Raw genomic sequence first — 17365 nt, forward strand, 5'->3', positions numbered from 1 at the left:
GTGTGTGTGTGTGTGTGTGTGTGTGTGTGCAGTGTGTGCATGTGTGAGTATGCACAAGTTTTTATATTGATATGCAGTTATATGTATCCTAATTTCTACTGTATCTGTGTTTGGTTTGTGTATGATTTTTGCTTTATGTTCGTATCTTGTTATGTACTATTCCCCCCCCCCAGCCCCCAATATTCCTTGTGACCCCAGTACACTTGGTAATATTGGTAATAAAGACATTCTATTCTATTCTATTCTATTCTATTCTATTCTATTCTATGTATGGTAGGCTGCCACAGCCTGACTAGTGTGTTGGGTTTATGCATAAAGTCAGACATCTGCTGCTGTTTTTAAGATATATATATATATGTTGTTGTTGTTTTTTAAGGGAATGTGGTGTAGCATGTATGGATTGTTCCACATGCTTTGACGTCTGCTTGAAACTGAAAGTGAAACACCTGTCTCTTTCATCACCACCATCTTTCCTCTTGTTCTTGACTGCTCTTCCTGGTTCAGATACGCAGAGGCACACACCAACATGCATGCATATATGCATGCTATTGTACGCATACCTGTGCACTGACGGATATGCATACATATGCGAACGCTTACATGTGCACACACAAGCATTCCACACCAAATCTACACTGATGCGTATGTGTACATGCAGGGACACATGCACATGCACACGCATGCGCAACACTAAATGTACACATACTTGAGCATCGATGTATATGTGTGCATATGCAGACAAATACATATGCACGCGTGCACACACACACACACACACACACGCGCGCGCACACACACACACACACACACACACACACACAGACCATACTCCTGCACTCATCTATTCCTCTTCTGCATTCATGGGCTGCAGTTTGCATGCTTATTAATTTCTGTGAGTTAGCTTTTATTTTTTTCGCGAACTTGAATAATTTACATAAGCATTTTGCGTGTAATTTGGGAATTTTGTGATTGTCCGGTAGACAGTCAAAGCTCTTCCCCTTGAGTCCTGGATTTATTTGTAATTTTGCCCCCAAAATCACCAACCTCACAACAACAACAAAATCACAGAAATTTGAATATTTGTCATGCTCCAGACTATATAGAGAAAATGTATCTTACTGAGGGAAAATGTTGGAGGTTATGATTACCATTTGTTTGATGTTGACAGGATGAAATAACTCAACAATCATTGCAAGATAGCACAGAATTACTGAACTCTTTGAAAACAAAAGAAAAATTAGATTCTCTGCATGTGATTATGGGTGGAATTTGTTTCTGAAAATGTAGCTGACATAACTGCCAAGTGCAATTATGTTGTTTTCTTCCAGTAACATGTTCTGTACTAAGACATACCCCCCAACACCGCCCCCCCACACACACCTGCACCCCCATGCACTTTTATGAAATAATAAAGCACATGCAATCTGAATACAGTGTTTTCGCTTGAGGGTGAAATACTGTGTGTATTTTTCTTTGCCCGCTTACATGACCACATCCTCTGCATGTCAGTGTACTTGGTGGAGTGTAATCCCCATCGGGATAATCATCAGAGTACTTGGTAGAGTGTAGACCCCATCAGGATAATCATCAGAGTACTTGGTAGGGTGTAGACCCCATCGGGATAATCAGAATCGGTTGATCAACAACATCGCTTTTGTTTTCGACCATGTTTCCATCATGCATCAAGGCAAACAAAATTCTGGCCACCTTATCTGCACTGTACGTCCTGGCTGCCATGTTCACACACTTTACTACTTTTTGGCTTTCTTTTCCTTTCATTCTCTCGAGCTTAGTGGGGCGCCGGACTGAAAAACTGTTTACCATTGATTGTGTGATGACCAGGACAGTTGGGAGTGAAAGGCTTAAAAGAGATTCGATAGGGGCCAAAAAAATTTTGGAGTCTTTTGTCCTCACTGACTTTTTCAGTTGCTGTATCTGTTCATGTGACCTCCGTCATTCTGATTCCTCGCATCTGTAAATCTCGTCTCAAAACTCACCTTTTCCCTCAGCAATAAGTTCAATTGTGGCAGGTCCACTTCCTTTGCCTTCGCTGTGCTTGACTATGTGTGTATACATATGTATGTGTACATAACTACATGCATGTATATAAATGTGTATTGTGTGCGTATGTTTATGTAAGTTTGTGCTTGCCTATGTGTGCGTATGTGTTTGGGTAGCTGTTAGATACACATGTATGTTAAAATGTATTATGCAGTGTGTGTGTGTGTGTGTGTAGTCACATTTTGGTGTGTATATGTAACATTGATGTAATGTTTTATGTTAACAAAATCGTTTTTGTAAAGCACCTAGAGCAGATTTCTAGATAGTGTGCTATTTAAGTATCCATTATTATTATTATTATTATGTTTTTTGTTGTTTTTTTGCCACCCCTCCAGATTTGTCAGAGTGTGTGGTCTCCCCTGAGCGTGGAGGCCTGGGTGGAAGACTTCTGCCTGCCGTTTCTGCGGGTGGCGGCGCTGCTGCGTCAGCACATGTTTGGTCCCTGTCTGGAGGAGTCTCTGGTAACGTGGCTCCCCGGTGTGGGTGTGGCTGATGTGTCCTCTGTTGTCGTTGAATGTCCGTGTCGCCTTCACCGTGTTGCTAGCCATCCCTTCTTGGCTCGTTTGTTTCATCCTTCTGCCTGGGTTGTCAGTGTGTCAGTGTGTGTGTCTGTGTGTACACACACATGTGTGTGTGTGTCTGTGTGTGTGCACATGTGTGTGTGTGTGTGTGTGTGTGTGTGTGCACATGTGTGTTGCATGTTTGGTTAATTTCAATATTAGCATTTTCTGAGGTATTACACACATTTAAGAAAATGATTATCGAAGAAATTTAAACAAGTACAATCTGTTATGCATGCACTTTCACATGTATCCGCATGGAAGCGCAGGCACACACACATGCGCGCGCGCACACACTCACACACACACACACACACACACACACACATATTGTGACACAGGTATGCATACATAGTTATCAGGAATTTAAAAAGTGGATTGAGCATGGTAAAAAGGTCTTCTGAGCACTGGATTTTACTTAAAATGTTCTGTAGCGTCGTCCTGATGGCAGCAGTTCATAGTACTTTGCTGAAACATGTGTGTTGTCAGTTGTCATCTGCCTGGCTTTCTGAACCACTCACCTTTCATACAGCTCTTGCATACTAGCTTGTTTCATTCCCACAACTTTACTGCACACACTCACGATATCATTCAGAACTTCCTTACTTCTCACTCCCAAACTTCCATACCAGCACATAAATGAAACTCAGCACAGACTCAATACAAGATCGATAGTAGCTCTGGAGAATCTTGGAATTGACACCAGTATTTCTTAACTTCTGCAAGCAAAATATTCTAGACTGACTTTTCTTATTTATACAATCAACATTCCTGTCAGAAGCCAGACAATTATCTAAAATAGTCCCTAAATATTTGTATTCATTAACTCTCTCCACAGTTTCACTGTCTGTGACAAGAGCAGGTACAGGCAAAGGGTCTTTTCGAAAATCTGTTAACATTTCTTTTCTTTTTCAAAAGTTCAGATCCAGATAGATCTCTTCACACCAGGAGCAAAACTTTTTTATTTCAGTGAAGTAAGAAGTATCAAGAGTTGGACAGATCTTCAATAGCAGAGTCGTCAGAATATTTTATGACAGGAGTATCCTCCGTGCCTCTGCAATCATTCATGTATAGTCTTTCAGTTGAGATGCTAGTCTTTCAGACGAGACGATAAATTGAGGTGGTCTGTGCAGCATACACTGTGCAGCATACACTTAGCACATGCAACAGAACCTAACAAAAGAGTTGTCCCCGGCAAAATTCTGTTGAAAAATCTACTTTAATTACACTTGCAGGAGGAGCAGTCGGAGTTCCAGGCCCTGGTGCAGTACCTGGGCATGCAGCCCCTGGAGGCTAGCGGGGGGGCGGAGTCTGAGGTGACAGGCATTGCGTGCCTGAGGTGGGCGGTCAGCGACCCCTTTGTCCTGGTGCAGGCCTGGTGCCGCGACCTCAGCAACTTTGCCAAGGCCAAGCCCGCAAAGTGCAAGGTCAGCTGTGTGGATTTATGTTGTTTTGTTTTTTTATTACACATACTTTACCATGACCCACTGGTGCAGACTCTGTCAGCGTTCTGGATTCCTGTGCTGTCTTAAACTACTAGTCCGCTGTTTGGAGTAATTGAAAGTAGCTGTGGCTAATAGACTCCCTTGGTAAGTTACCTCCCTTGTGCTAACAGAACCAGCATCCTCTTTTCCAGCAGCCATCTTGGTTTCCTGACCTGCCCCACATTTGCAGCTAAGTTTTTTTGTTTTTTGTTTTTTTCAGTTTTTCCCTGTTTCTGTCCTTTTATTGACTCCTTGTCTTTGCATGTAACCATGTTTTCAAACAGGATACAAGACTGCGTCAGATGTTTGGCTTGAGATGTCCCTCGGGTATTACTTAGCGCATGATTGTGGCTGGGATTATCCCAGAGGCCTCAACCCTGATTTTGTGGGGTGTTTTTAAGCGTGATCAGGTGAATGAAAAGGATCATAGTGAATTTCTTTTCTTTTTCTTTTTTTTTTTCTTTTAATCTTGCATCTAGCATTTGTATCGGTAGAGCCCACTGTATATTCAATTGATATTGCACTTTTTTTCCCTTAGAACCAGAATGCTGAAAGCGCATTGCAATGAAACATTAAAATGAGTACAGGACAGTAAGGCGTGTGGAAAGCATGACGCAGCAGCTGAACAACTGGTAAGAAGTGTATCACATGAACTCTGCAGTTTGTAAAGTTTTGATCCAAGATTATACATAAAATATACACGTAATAGAATATACATAAGATATACATATAATAGCATATACATAGGATATACACATAATAGCATATACATAAGATATACACAAAATAGCATATACACATAATAGCATGTACATAAGATATACTGTAAAGTTCGGTCTGTAAGCCGCGATTTTTTACCCCAGCTTCAACCTCTGTGGCTTATCCAATGATGCGGCTTATTTGCAGATTTTAACGATCCCAGGAGTGTCACGTTCTCGTCTATTCTTAGCTGTCCTTCAATTCACCAACATCATGATTTCTGTCCATTAATTTTTGGATGAGCTTCAGGATTGTGTGCTAACTGTTCGCATTTTATAAATCAAATCTGCACTCATTAAAGCCTTCAGATCAGCATTCAGTTCTACTCTGCTCAAGCGTACACCCTCATCATGCCGAAAACACGACGTTATGCCTATGATGCAGCCTTCAAATTGAAGGCAATCGACCTAGCAGACAACAGTGCAAACGACGAACCAGCAGCGACCTCCACCTTCATGTTCATGACGTGAAAGTGAGGCTGAAGTCAGTGACAAGATGGCAGAGGAAGCTGTGCTGGTTCTCTTCAACTCAGACACTGAAGACGAAGATTTTAGTGGATTCAGTGAGCAGGATGACGTTAAATAAATGTGACTATCCCTAAATTATGGATCTTATTTTCGTTGTGTTTATTTATTATTTTTTTGTGGCACTAGCAGTATTTTCGCTTGCTTTTCATTGTGTTGTTCCCACTTGTGTTTATTTCATAACCTACAGTATCGACAGCTTTTCTGTAATATCAGTATGTGTTCCGGTACCGGAAATAAGTGCGGCTTATAAACCAGTGCGGCTTATGTATGTATAAAGTTCAAGTTTTTCCAAAATTTAGTGGGTGCAGCTTATATACCAGTGCGCTCAATAGACCGAACTTTACGGTACACATAATAGCATATACATAAGATATACACATAATAGCATAATCAAACCAGATGAGGAGTGTAAACCAACAATGGACAACTGGTGATAAATGTATCACACAAAACCCACACATACACTTTCAGAAGAAGAAAAAAAAAGTGTGTTGGATTTGCTCCATATCGATGATGATGATGATGATTATTATTATTGTTAGTACTATCATTGTTGTTGTTGTTACTATGATATCCAGCGACTGTTTAAAAAAATGTATTGTTGTTGTGTCGTGCATTTTGGGTTTCTTCTCCCCTGAAAACAGAGTATGGCTGCCTACACGGAGGGGTAAAAATGGTCATACACGTAGAAGCCCACTCGTGTACATACGAGTGAACGTGGAGAAGAAGAAGAAGGTTTCTTCTGAGTGCTGAAAAAAGTTGTTGAAGTACATGAATGAGACTTTCGCAAATAAATAGGCGATGAGCTACTTGAGCCAAACATTTGAAAACAAACCTTTCAGTATTTTTCTTGGGGTGGTGGGGTGTCAGTTTATGATCCCCTTTCAGACGGTGTAACTAAAGCACATTGTTTGCTGGCTGTTTGCATCATTGACACTGTGCACATGAATAATTTATCTAGCCTGCTTAACGATAAGTTGGTTATGGGAGCACAACCTTTTCAGGTAGTCCCAAACATAACTGAACATCTTCATCACCTCCATCATCATTTTTTCATCATCAAAATACAGAAAACAAAATATCCCAAATTCCGGGGCACCCCCCAAAAATGATAAGTTGAAATAAAATAACCTTCATATTTCAATGGAGTGTTGGCCTGGTGGTAATGAGACCGCCTAGGAAGCCAGAGAATCTGAGCACACTGGTTGGAATCTCACAGTCATCAGTATCTTCTGCCCCTCCACTTGACCTTGAGTGGTAGTCTGGACACGAGTCATTCAGATTAGACGGTAAACCGAGGTCCCCAGTGCAGCATGCACTTAGTGCAGGTGAAAGAACCCACTGCAACAAAAGGATTGTCCATGGCAAAGTTCTGTAAAAAAAATTTTAAAAATCCACTTTGATAGGAAAACAAATATACTTGCAGGCAGACAGCCAGCCAGAGAGATGATTATAATGTAGACGGGGGGAGGGGGGATGTTGGCACTCCCAGTGTAGTGATGTGCTCTCCCTAGGAAGAGAGCAGCCCGAATACCACAGAGATGAAATCTGTTGTGACAAAAGAGTAATACAGTACAATGAGTCTTTGATCCTTTCCAGGCGCTGATCAACATCGATGACAAGTGGGCTCGTCCACACTTGCTGGCGCTGCCGGAGCGGTACTACGACATCTTCACGCGGTACCGGCACCAGGCGTGCAATGGGTGTCGGCGGGTCCCCAAGGATCCCACCCTGTGTCTGATCTGTGGGGCCTTCCTCTGCTTCAGGGAGCAGTGCTGTGCTGACGTCTCCTCCAGTGTCTATGAGTGTGTCTCGGTCAGTGTGATTATGTACATATATATAGAGAGAGAAAGAGAGAGAGAGAGAGAGAGAGATGGGTGTACGTTTATGGGGTAAGGATGTGTAGGGGAGATAGATATGTGGTTATAAGTGAAGAATGTGTGATATGTGTGGCAGTGCTGTATTGCCGTCACCTCCAGTTCTATGATTGTGTCTCAGTCAGTACAGATATAGATGTATATATCTATAGGGAGAGAGATGGGTGTACGTTTATGGGGAAAGGATCTGTTGGAGAGATTGATATGTGGTTATTGGTGAAGAATGTATAACGTGTGTGGCAGTGCTGTGCTGACACCACATCCAGCATTTAAGAGTGTGTCTCAGTCAGTATAGTTATATATGTATATATATATATATATATATATAGAGAGAGAGAGATCTGTGTGTGTTTATGTGGGCAGGATGTGTACAGGTATGGGAGATCTGTGTGTGTTGCAGCACTGAGCAGTGAGATGCGTGTGTTGTGTGTTACAGCACTGAGCAGTGAGATGTGTGTGTTGTATGTTACAGCACTGAGCAGTGAGATGTGTGTGTTGTGTGTTGTAGCACTGAGCAGTGAGATGTGTGTGTTGTATGTTACAGCACTGAGCAGTGAGATGTGTGTGTTGTGTGTTGCAGCACTGAGCAGTGAGATGTGTGTGTTGAGTGTTGCAGCACTGAGCAGTGAGATGTGTGTGTTGAGTGTTGCAGTACTGTGCCGTGAGATGTGTGTGTTGTGTGTTGCAGCACTGAGCAGTGAGATGTGTGTGTTGCAGCACTGAGCAGTGAGATGTGTGTGTTGTGTGTTGCAGCACTGAGCAGTGAGATGTGTGTGTTGCAGCACTGAGCAGTGAGATGTGTGTGTTGTGTGTTGCAGCACTGAGCAGTGAGATGTGTGTGTTGCAGCACTGAGCACTGAGATGTGTGTGTTGAGTGTTGCAGTACTGTGCAGTGAGATGTGTGTGTTGAGTGTTGCAGCACTGAGCAGTGAGATGTGTGTGTTGCAGCACTGAGCAGTGAGATGTGTGTGTTGTGTGTTGCAGCACTGAGCAGTGAGATGTGTGTGTTGCAGCACTGAGCAGTGAGATGTGTGTGTTGCAGCACTGAGCACTGAGATGTGTGTGTTGCAGCACTGAGCAGTGAGATGTGTGTGTTGTGCGTTGCAGCACTCGGAGCAGTGCGGTGGGGGGACGGGGATATTCCTGCTGGTGAACTCCAGCATCGTGGTTGTTCTTCGGGGTCCCCGCGCCACGCTGTGGGGCTCTGTCTACCTGGACCAGCACGGGGAGGAGGACAGAGACCTCAAGTGAGTGTTCTGGGGGGCGTTGCTTGGAGAATGTCTGAAGTCTTTGAGAAGAATGATTATGATAATGATGGACATTTATATAGCACATTTCGCCAGAAATACTGCTCAAAGAAACACCAGTACAGAAATGACAAGTGATTCCCACAGATCTCGGGATACACTGCATCATGGTTAGATAGTGTGTGGGCTTGATTGAGTCCAAATGACGTACACTTCTCAACTTGAATTAAAGATTCCCTATCTCTGTCTGTCTGTCTGCGTCTCTTTATCTTAGACTGTCCTGTTCACCCACAGCACACAGTAAGGGTTAGTGAATTATGACTGCACAGGGCGCAGTGCACACTTACAAAAGAAAGCTTTCTCTGTGTGCTGGAGTGTAAATGTGATGACTTGAAGTAAATGTGGTGGAATCATTTTTGGCGTGATGAAGTTGTGTTTGACCCATCACCCCTTTATTTACATGCTTTACACTAAACATATACATGACAAATGTCCTGTCAGTGTGTTGCATAGACAGTTTTGTTACAAAGCCACAAGTATTACAGTGCATATATTTCCTGTTCACTGAAACATAGAGAAGAATACATCACTACCATTTTATTATTTTCTGTTGTTGTTTTTCTTTCCAAGAACATGCACTTATGGAGACCTATACATTAAAATCTGTGAATTGTGAATTGAATTAATTTTTTTCTTTCCAATAACATTCACCTATATGGAGACCTAAACATTAAAATCTGTGAATTGTGAGTTGAATTTTTTTTTCTTTCCAAGAACATGCACCTATATGGAGACCTAAACAATAAAATCAGTGCATTGTGAGTTGAACTATATGCTTTTCCTGTTTCTTACCTTCAGGCGGGGCAAGCCCCTCTTCTTGAGCCGGGAACGTCTGCAGTTCTTGGAAAGCCAATGGATTTCTCACAACTTCGAACAGACGTGTAAACGGTGGATCTGGCATCGCGACCGCTTGTAAGGGATTCCAAACAAAGAACGTTTCCTTTGGCATCGACGACTGTGATTTTGCCAACGCATCGTTGGTTTTAAGAACTCTTCATTTGGATTTGTTCTGTTTGTGTCAGGTGCATAGCTGTGTGTTTGGGGTGGGTGTGTTATGTTTGAACATGTACACACATACTTGTTTTTGTGTTTGAACTGTGAAGGCTTTTGTTGCTACTTTGGCTCTAGAATTTTGGTTCTGTTTTTATTCTGTTATGTGTGAGTGTATGAATTTCTCTCTCTGTCCAACGCGTTTTTGTCACAGAGCAGTAAATGATTATACTCCCTGTGACCTTCGTGTCATGTGAAACTATAGCAAACTTTGGCCAGTTGGGCGTTTGTTTCCATTTTGACCTGTTTCTTGGCTTGTGTTTGCTCTGTAGTTGTGACAGGTAAGTGTAATACAGATTGTTTCTGCTGAATTGGATTGTTAACTATTTTACACTGGTTATTTTATCTTACACACACACACACACACACACACACACACACTTTCTCTCTCACATACAAAGACACACACTGTTTGATCTTGATTTTTATTTGGGTGTAACTGAGTGAGTTTTCTAAATAAGGTTTCTTAAAACCCATTGTTTGGTTAATTTTGCTTATTCACATTTTGTGATATTGTGAGGTGGGTTTTTTGTTTGTTTGTTTTTGTTTTGTTTTGTTTTTTTGTTTTTGTTTTTACTCTGTGAGTAATAATACTTAGTTAATTCTGTCCATATCTTTTTTGTATGAAGAAAGAGGAATTATTGTCTTTGTGTCTTTCTCTAACTCTATATCTGTGTCTCCCTCTCTCTCTCTGTCTCATTTATTCATTCATCTCTCTGGCTTTCTTTTTTGATATATTGGTATGGTTTTGACAAAAGCCGGTACACAGCACACAGAGAGTATCTGTCTATTGAAGCAATATATTCTTTCTGGACTGCGATATGCATAGCATAGTCTGCTTGACATAACTCCATAGTCATAATGATAGACAGGTTTGTGGTTTTTCTCATGGAGCATACACTATGCAAATGCAGCCTGCTTGTTCTGATGCTGCATTATGGTTGTGTAGGTGAGATGTCATGTGTGTGCCTGCATATGTACACATGTACGTATGTGGTAGATGCTGTATCAAGAGAGAGAGCTGCCTGTGTTTTATGCCTGCTGTGCAGCCAGATTTTGTTACGTATTACATTGTGCTCTCTCCCTTTTTTTTTTTTTTTTTTTTTTTTTGCTACCCCAGCCTCTGCACACTTTCAGTGGCATTACTCACACACACACACACACTCATTACTCTCCCATACACAGCCACACATTGGGTTTGTTTGTCGCAGTATGTGTGTCGGCAGTCTACAGAGAACTGTTGATGATAGGTCACTAGGAAGCTACACACCAGAGGAGACCCAGCACTGCTGAGGAGTCACTTTGGTGGTATTCAGCAGTGCCTGTTTGGATTTAACTTACTTAGGACACCACTTTCTATGTCCCCTCTCTTACTGATGACAGTGATTGCTTAGTTGCAGAGCCAGACTGAGTGAGCTCCCCCCTCCTCCCCCACTCCCCACACTGTGGAGATACCACCACAACCACCACAACCCTCCAACTACGTCCCCCATCTCTCTTGTCTTTCTGTGTTTGTTGGTGAAGTTGTGGTTAAGCTCTGTCCATCTCCCATCTTCTGTCCATCCCCATCACAGTATTTTTCTCTCTTTTCCCAGTCTTCTCCCACTGCATATCCCTTTCTTCTTGCCTTTCCTCTTTGTCTCTCTCTCTCTATACCCTCTCCTGTCTTTGTTCCGTTGTCAAACTGTACTGATTGTTTATGATGACTAATGCAAGACACACCTGTTTGTTGCTGGTGTGCTGTGAAGTGCAGAGATTCCTTCAGGCTGTGTACTTTTGACTTTGATGCTCCAGCATCGATGGACATTTGACCGTTATCATTTGATTTCATATCTGTTACTGTCAAGACCTGTCTCGTGGAGTGTTTCCTTTCCCATGAATCTCAGGCTTGTCTGCAAAGTTATGGCGCCTTGGAATACCAGGTGTTGTGTGATGATTGTACTGACAGTTGGTGCTGGCACGTTCTGTGAATGGAGAATTGTGTATCAGTCTGTAAGCTCAGTCGGAGAAGGGAACTTCAACCCCCGGTTACAGTAAAACTGAGCTGAGCTTGGGAAACAGACGTGTTTGTTGACAAATGTACAATTAATGTTTAAGTTCAAAACATGATCGGAAATCCTTTGATTTCAAGAGTGATTACTGACAAAGGAATTTTCAGATTTCTTTGGCACTCAGAGTGAAAACAATTGTGCACATATCAGTAGAAGTTTATGAGAAGAATAACTTTGCAGCCAAGAGTATTCTCAAGTTAAGATCATGGGGGGGAAAAAAAAGCATTGTGTAGCAATGCACAACAAAGGACATGATGATCACATAATTATGTCACTGTGGAAAATTACATCATGTAAATATCGTCATAATTTATAGTGATGGTGAGAATGGAACAGTCGGTCAAAACGGGAATGACCCAATTGTGTGTGTGTAACAGAAAGAGAAATACAAAATCGTTTGGCAAAATATTAATTTGCACCACTATTCGGCCTTTGGCAGGAGCAGACTATATCCTACCACAGCACAGCATGTCTGTTAAGTTAAGTCTGTGTTGGTCGTTCAGCAAAGCTCATTACGTTATGATTGTACGGAAATGGTCACGACATTTAGGTCTTGTTTTAGGCATCATGGCATGCCGGGTAAGTTTGTATGTTGTTGTTTTTTTGTTGGTTTTTTTACTTATCTTTGTTTTTTTTCTTTATGTGCAATTTCTTTGCATTGCCACATGTTTCTTTTGTTTGTATTTTTTTGCGTGTCGTATTACATGGATTTTGGCATTGCTGCTCAGGTCATTTGTTTATCTTCTTTTTCCTGTTTGGAGTCTGCCCTTAATTTTTGTTGTTGGGTTGTTAAGCAAAAAAAAAAAAAAAATTGTTCCATCGATGAATTTACAGCCACACATTAAGATACTACATGACAAATGGTTTTGCTGCTGTTAAGACAATGTCATGGTTTCTGCCTAAACTTGCAAGCTTATAATTCCTGTTTTTTTTATGATCTTGTCATATGTATCTTTTGTTGTTGTTTTGTTACTCAAACATCAACTTTGGGTCAACAAATATTGGCTAACTTACCCTTACCTTCATAATCAGCTGTAAAGTCATAATGAACAAACTGTTCATATCTTTCCCTCGCTCTTTCGTTTGTATGCATCTGTGCTCATGTGTTTTGTACAAGGAGGCTGAAATGGCAATGTGACACATATCAGTTTTGTTTTCAAACTTTTTGGTTGTCGTTGTTGTTCATGTGGTTTGTGCTGCATCCTTGGCTTCACTCATACACTTCTCTTTTCTTTTCCCCCTCGAGCATAACCATGACCACTTACTCTCTCAGGAGTCCTTGAGGAGGTCTTGGTGCCCGACTGCCAAAAGGCCATTCATGAAAGAAGACCCTGTGATGATTGCAAAATTACATAGTTTTTTTGTTGTTGTTGTTTGTTGTTGTTTTTTTGTAGATGTTGTCAACTTCATGCTGACAGCTTAAAGATGTTGTTTTGTTGTTGTCTTGGCTTCAAATATTATAAACACACACATACAGAATAGATAATGTATAATTTTTCTGTCCTTGTGACTTGAGTCAGGAATGATAATGATACTGATGAAGTCAAATTCTGACGATAGTTATTGATGGGTTTTTTGTTTGTTTGTTTGTTGGGTGTTTTTTTCAGTGGCAAAGTGATAATGCGCTCTGCTAGGAAGTGGATGTTCATAGGTTCGAACCCCATGGACTGGTCAGAGCACCTGATGGGTAGAGGCTGGAGATTTTCTTTCACGGTCTCTCAGGTCAACAGGCGTGGAGACCTGCCAGTGCCTGAACTGCCTTTTATGTGCATATGCACGCAGAAGATCAAATACCCCCATTAAAGACCCTGTAATCCATGTCAGCGTTATGTGGATTATGTAAAAAAAGAACATGCCCAGTATGCATCCCCACCCCACCCCCCAGAAACGGGAATATGACTGCAGACACGTAAAACCCCACTTGTGTATATGTGTGAATTTGGGAGCTGCAGCCTACCAATGAAGAAGAAGAACAAGCCCTATGAACTGGGATTTTTACACTGTGGCAAAAACGCTCCTTGCCATGGAGAGCAGTGTGAATTTTACACAGAGAAACCTGTTGAAACAAAAAGTAATACATGTACAATACTTTGAAGGGCTTCAGTTGTGCCTGTTCTAATTCAGTGCAGTTGTTCAATGCTCGGTCCACTTGGCTCCATGCTGGAAACTGCAGAGGTGTTAACAGTAGCTCTCCCACCCTGCTGTGTTATCTGTTATGTTGAAGATTGCTGCGTTGTCTGTCTGGCGTCAGTTCAGTTTCAGTTCCAAGAAGTCGTCTTTGCAAGATGCACTGAACATTAACCCCTTGACTGCTGAACCTTGATGAAATCCAGTGTGGCATTAACTCACTCAGTACGGCCAGTCCTCTCTTCTCCTCTACACAAACCCCTCGGATGTCCAGTGGGTGTCTGAATGACCCAACCTTTAGCTTCTGTCGTCAGAATTGTGGTATTCTTTGTCAACATTTACCTCTTCAGTATAAGAGCCTTCCGCTTGCAATATTTTGATGATGGTAATTGGGGTGAAACGCTGTTAACGTCGTCTCTTTCAACGTTCGTATGGAGAGAGTTAAATATGAAGTGCAAGAAATACTGCTTGCTTACGGTTGTTGTTGTTTTAATGGTGTGGCTGATTTTACTGAACAAGAGTAAAGCAGTCCTAAGAGGATGTCATCCAGTTAAAGAAATGGTGACCAGCATCCTGACTTGTAACTTCTGTCGTAGTTATCTCACACAGGTAACAGCTGCTGAGCATACTTGTCAGCAGCAGTTCAGGGGTTAATCAGGTGAATGTGTGTTGAATTTTTTTTTTTTTTTTTAGATAGTGTTTGGTTGGAAAGTTGTGGGGAGGGGTCTGGTGTGGGAGAGGTCACTGGTCATCAATACTGCTTTCATCATGTCTGTTGTTTTACATCACATTTTTTCTTGTAAAGTCTCACTCGTCTGCCCTGCCATTAGCGTTTTTGGTGTTCACTTTTATTTACTTTGTTAAGCTCTTTTGGTTTGTTTTTTTGTTTGTTTTTTGTTAAAGATATGTTTTTATTCTTTATTTTTCTGATATGGGTGCCTCTTCAATGTTAATAAACATCTGAAATGTTAAAGATAACTCTTCCTCTGACACAGCTCTTTGTTAAATATTATATTATCAAGAGCTCAATGAACTTTGATTACAAATAGACTGATGGACCTTTGAAAAATTCAAACATGAATAAAAAGAAAAAAACACACAAAAAAACCCCACTTTTTATGTTGGCTTTGACTTTTCTTTTAGGTATTGACTTGTCGCTCAGACTATTTTTCTTCTCTGTCACATTGAACATACACACTAAGACATGGCTTACCTTTCACTGCAGTCATGCACACACACGGACATGCACGCACACACACACATACGCACGCTGATGCTCACACACACACACATGTACACATGGACATGCACGCACTGGCACGAACACATACACACTCTGACACTCATGCACACACACACACACACACAAAAAGACATACACAGTGAGCAGTGATTAAAGTACCCACACACGCAGCATGGAGCAGTGCTAAAATAATACTCACTCGGGCAGCACATTGCTGTGCTCAGAAAGATAACCACACCTGCAGCATATAGCGACACTCAAGCTACCCACACACGCAGCTAGTAGCGGTGCCAGTGATACCCATATGCGCAGCATAAAGCGGCGCTTAAGATACCCACGCACGCAGCATACAGCAGTGCTCATGATACCTACACATGCAGCATACAGTGATGCTCATGATACCCACACACGCAGCATGATACCCACACTCGCAGCATATAGCGGTGCTTGGATACCCACACACGCAGCATACAGCAGTGCTCATGATACCCACACTCGCAGCACATGGCGGTGTTCTTGGTACCCACACACGCAGCATATAGCGGATTTCAAGATACCCAGGCATGCAGCACACAACTTTAATGCAGAACCAACTGCGCTTGGCAGGCCATGTAGTTCGCATGCCAGACCACCAGCTCCCCAAGAAACTGCTGTATGGCGAACTCCAACATGGCAAGCGCTCCCATGGAGGCCAAAAGAAGCGCTTCAAAGACACTCTGAAAGCTTCTCTGAAGGCCTTCAACATCAGCCACGCCACATGGGAGCTGAATGCACTGGACAGACCAAAGTGGCGTTCAGCTGTCCACAAAGTCGCCAAATCCTGTGAGGCCAACAGAATCGCTGCAGCAGAGCAACGCAGACAGGCCAGGAAAAGCAGTGCCAGCAAGTCCCCGACAGCCGCCACCATCCCCTGTCCACATTGCGTCAGAACCTTCCGGGCGCGGATTGGCCTGACCAGTCATCTGCGCACCCACAGAGCCCAACCCACCCACCCCCAGGATGACGAGATGGTCCTCCTCAATCCCCACGGACGAACCACACTGTGCATGTGGGTATCTTCAGCACTGAGCTGTTTCTGACGAACAGTATTACTTTTGGGGTTGCATGTGCAAACGAACCAGATGTGTACATCACAAAGTGGCAACATGTTCAGTATGATACTCTGTGTGTGTGTGTGTGTGTGTGTGTGTGTGTGTGTGTGTGTGTGTGTTTTCATCTGATCGGCTTGGTTTTCTTGGGGTGGAGTGGGGAGGGGTATATACGCTGTGAATGAAGAGGTATCCTAACTCTGAGAAAGTAGTTATTTTACACGTCCACAATGGAGTGGGTGGGGAGGATGGGGGTGGGGGTGGGGGAGATGCACACACTCATTTTCTGTCTCCCCCCCCCCCCCCAAACCCCCGCACCCCCGTCAGATTCTCTCTGTCTCTCTCTCACTGTCTCCCTCCGTGTGTGTGTGTGTGTGTGTGTGTGTGTGTGTGTGTGTGTGTGTGTGTGTGTGTGTGTGTGTGTGTGTGTGTGTGTGTGTTGTATTTGTGAAAACAATCGAAAATCGAAAAAGAAACGAAAACATTATGAACAATCCATGCAAACACACATAATCCCACCCTCCAAAAAACTGCATGCTTTCAATCAATAAAAACAATTGATACATTTCTTTTTTCACCCTGTTAATTCATATTATTACCGTTCACACTGCATTATACTGATTACCAATGCTTAATCTTATCAATCTGAATTAGTCTTTGTTGATTAGTCAAGTTTGGTTACTGTTATGATCGTTAGTATTTCGTTCTGAGGATGTTAATTCATATTATTACCGTTCACACTGCATTATACTGATTACCAATGCTTAATCTTATCAATCTGAATTAGTCTTTGTTGATTAGTCAAGTTTGGTTACTGTTATGATCGTTAGTATTTCGTTCTGAGGATGTTATATTGTAATCTCTTTTTAAAAACATATCATAATTATCCAACACACACACACACACACACACACATTCACATGCGTGAACAGCTATTTTCCCTCACCAGTAGTGTTTTTTTCCTCACTCTTTGTCAAATATCACTTATTGCTAAAATACGTTAAACTGAAGAACGAACACACACACACACACACACACACACACACACACACACACACACACACACACACGCACGCACGCACACACACACACACACATAAAGCGGAGTATCGGGCCGGGGGAGTATCGACGCGTTCCCATGAAAATGGACTGCTCAAGAAAAAGTAAACATTCAGCAGTCTCGTGGAAAGTTCATTGGCGGTTGAATATCACATGTAAGATGGTATGGCAA

The 17365-nt window shown here is 42.2% G+C and overlaps 1 protein-coding gene across 1 annotated transcript in view; it reads left to right on the plus strand.

Annotated features, from left to right (window-relative positions):
* LOC143299445 (E3 ubiquitin-protein ligase ubr3-like) overlaps positions 1-14912 on the plus strand; it is an 86216-nt gene extending 71304 nt beyond the window's left edge. The window contains exons 36-40 of the mRNA XM_076612650.1: positions 2397-2522; positions 3857-4048; positions 6991-7206; positions 8376-8515; positions 9374-14912. Of these exons, the coding sequence (XP_076468765.1) occupies positions 2397-2522; positions 3857-4048; positions 6991-7206; positions 8376-8515; positions 9374-9491 (792 nt within the window). The 3' untranslated portion in view covers positions 9492-14912. The remainder of the gene's footprint in view (positions 1-2396; positions 2523-3856; positions 4049-6990; positions 7207-8375; positions 8516-9373) is intronic.
* The last annotated feature ends 2453 nt before the right edge of the window (positions 14913-17365 follow it).

Source organism: Babylonia areolata, chromosome 2 (genome assembly GCF_041734735.1).
Source record: "Babylonia areolata isolate BAREFJ2019XMU chromosome 2, ASM4173473v1, whole genome shotgun sequence".
In the NCBI taxonomy this organism is placed as follows: domain Eukaryota; kingdom Metazoa; phylum Mollusca; class Gastropoda; order Neogastropoda; family Buccinidae; genus Babylonia; species Babylonia areolata.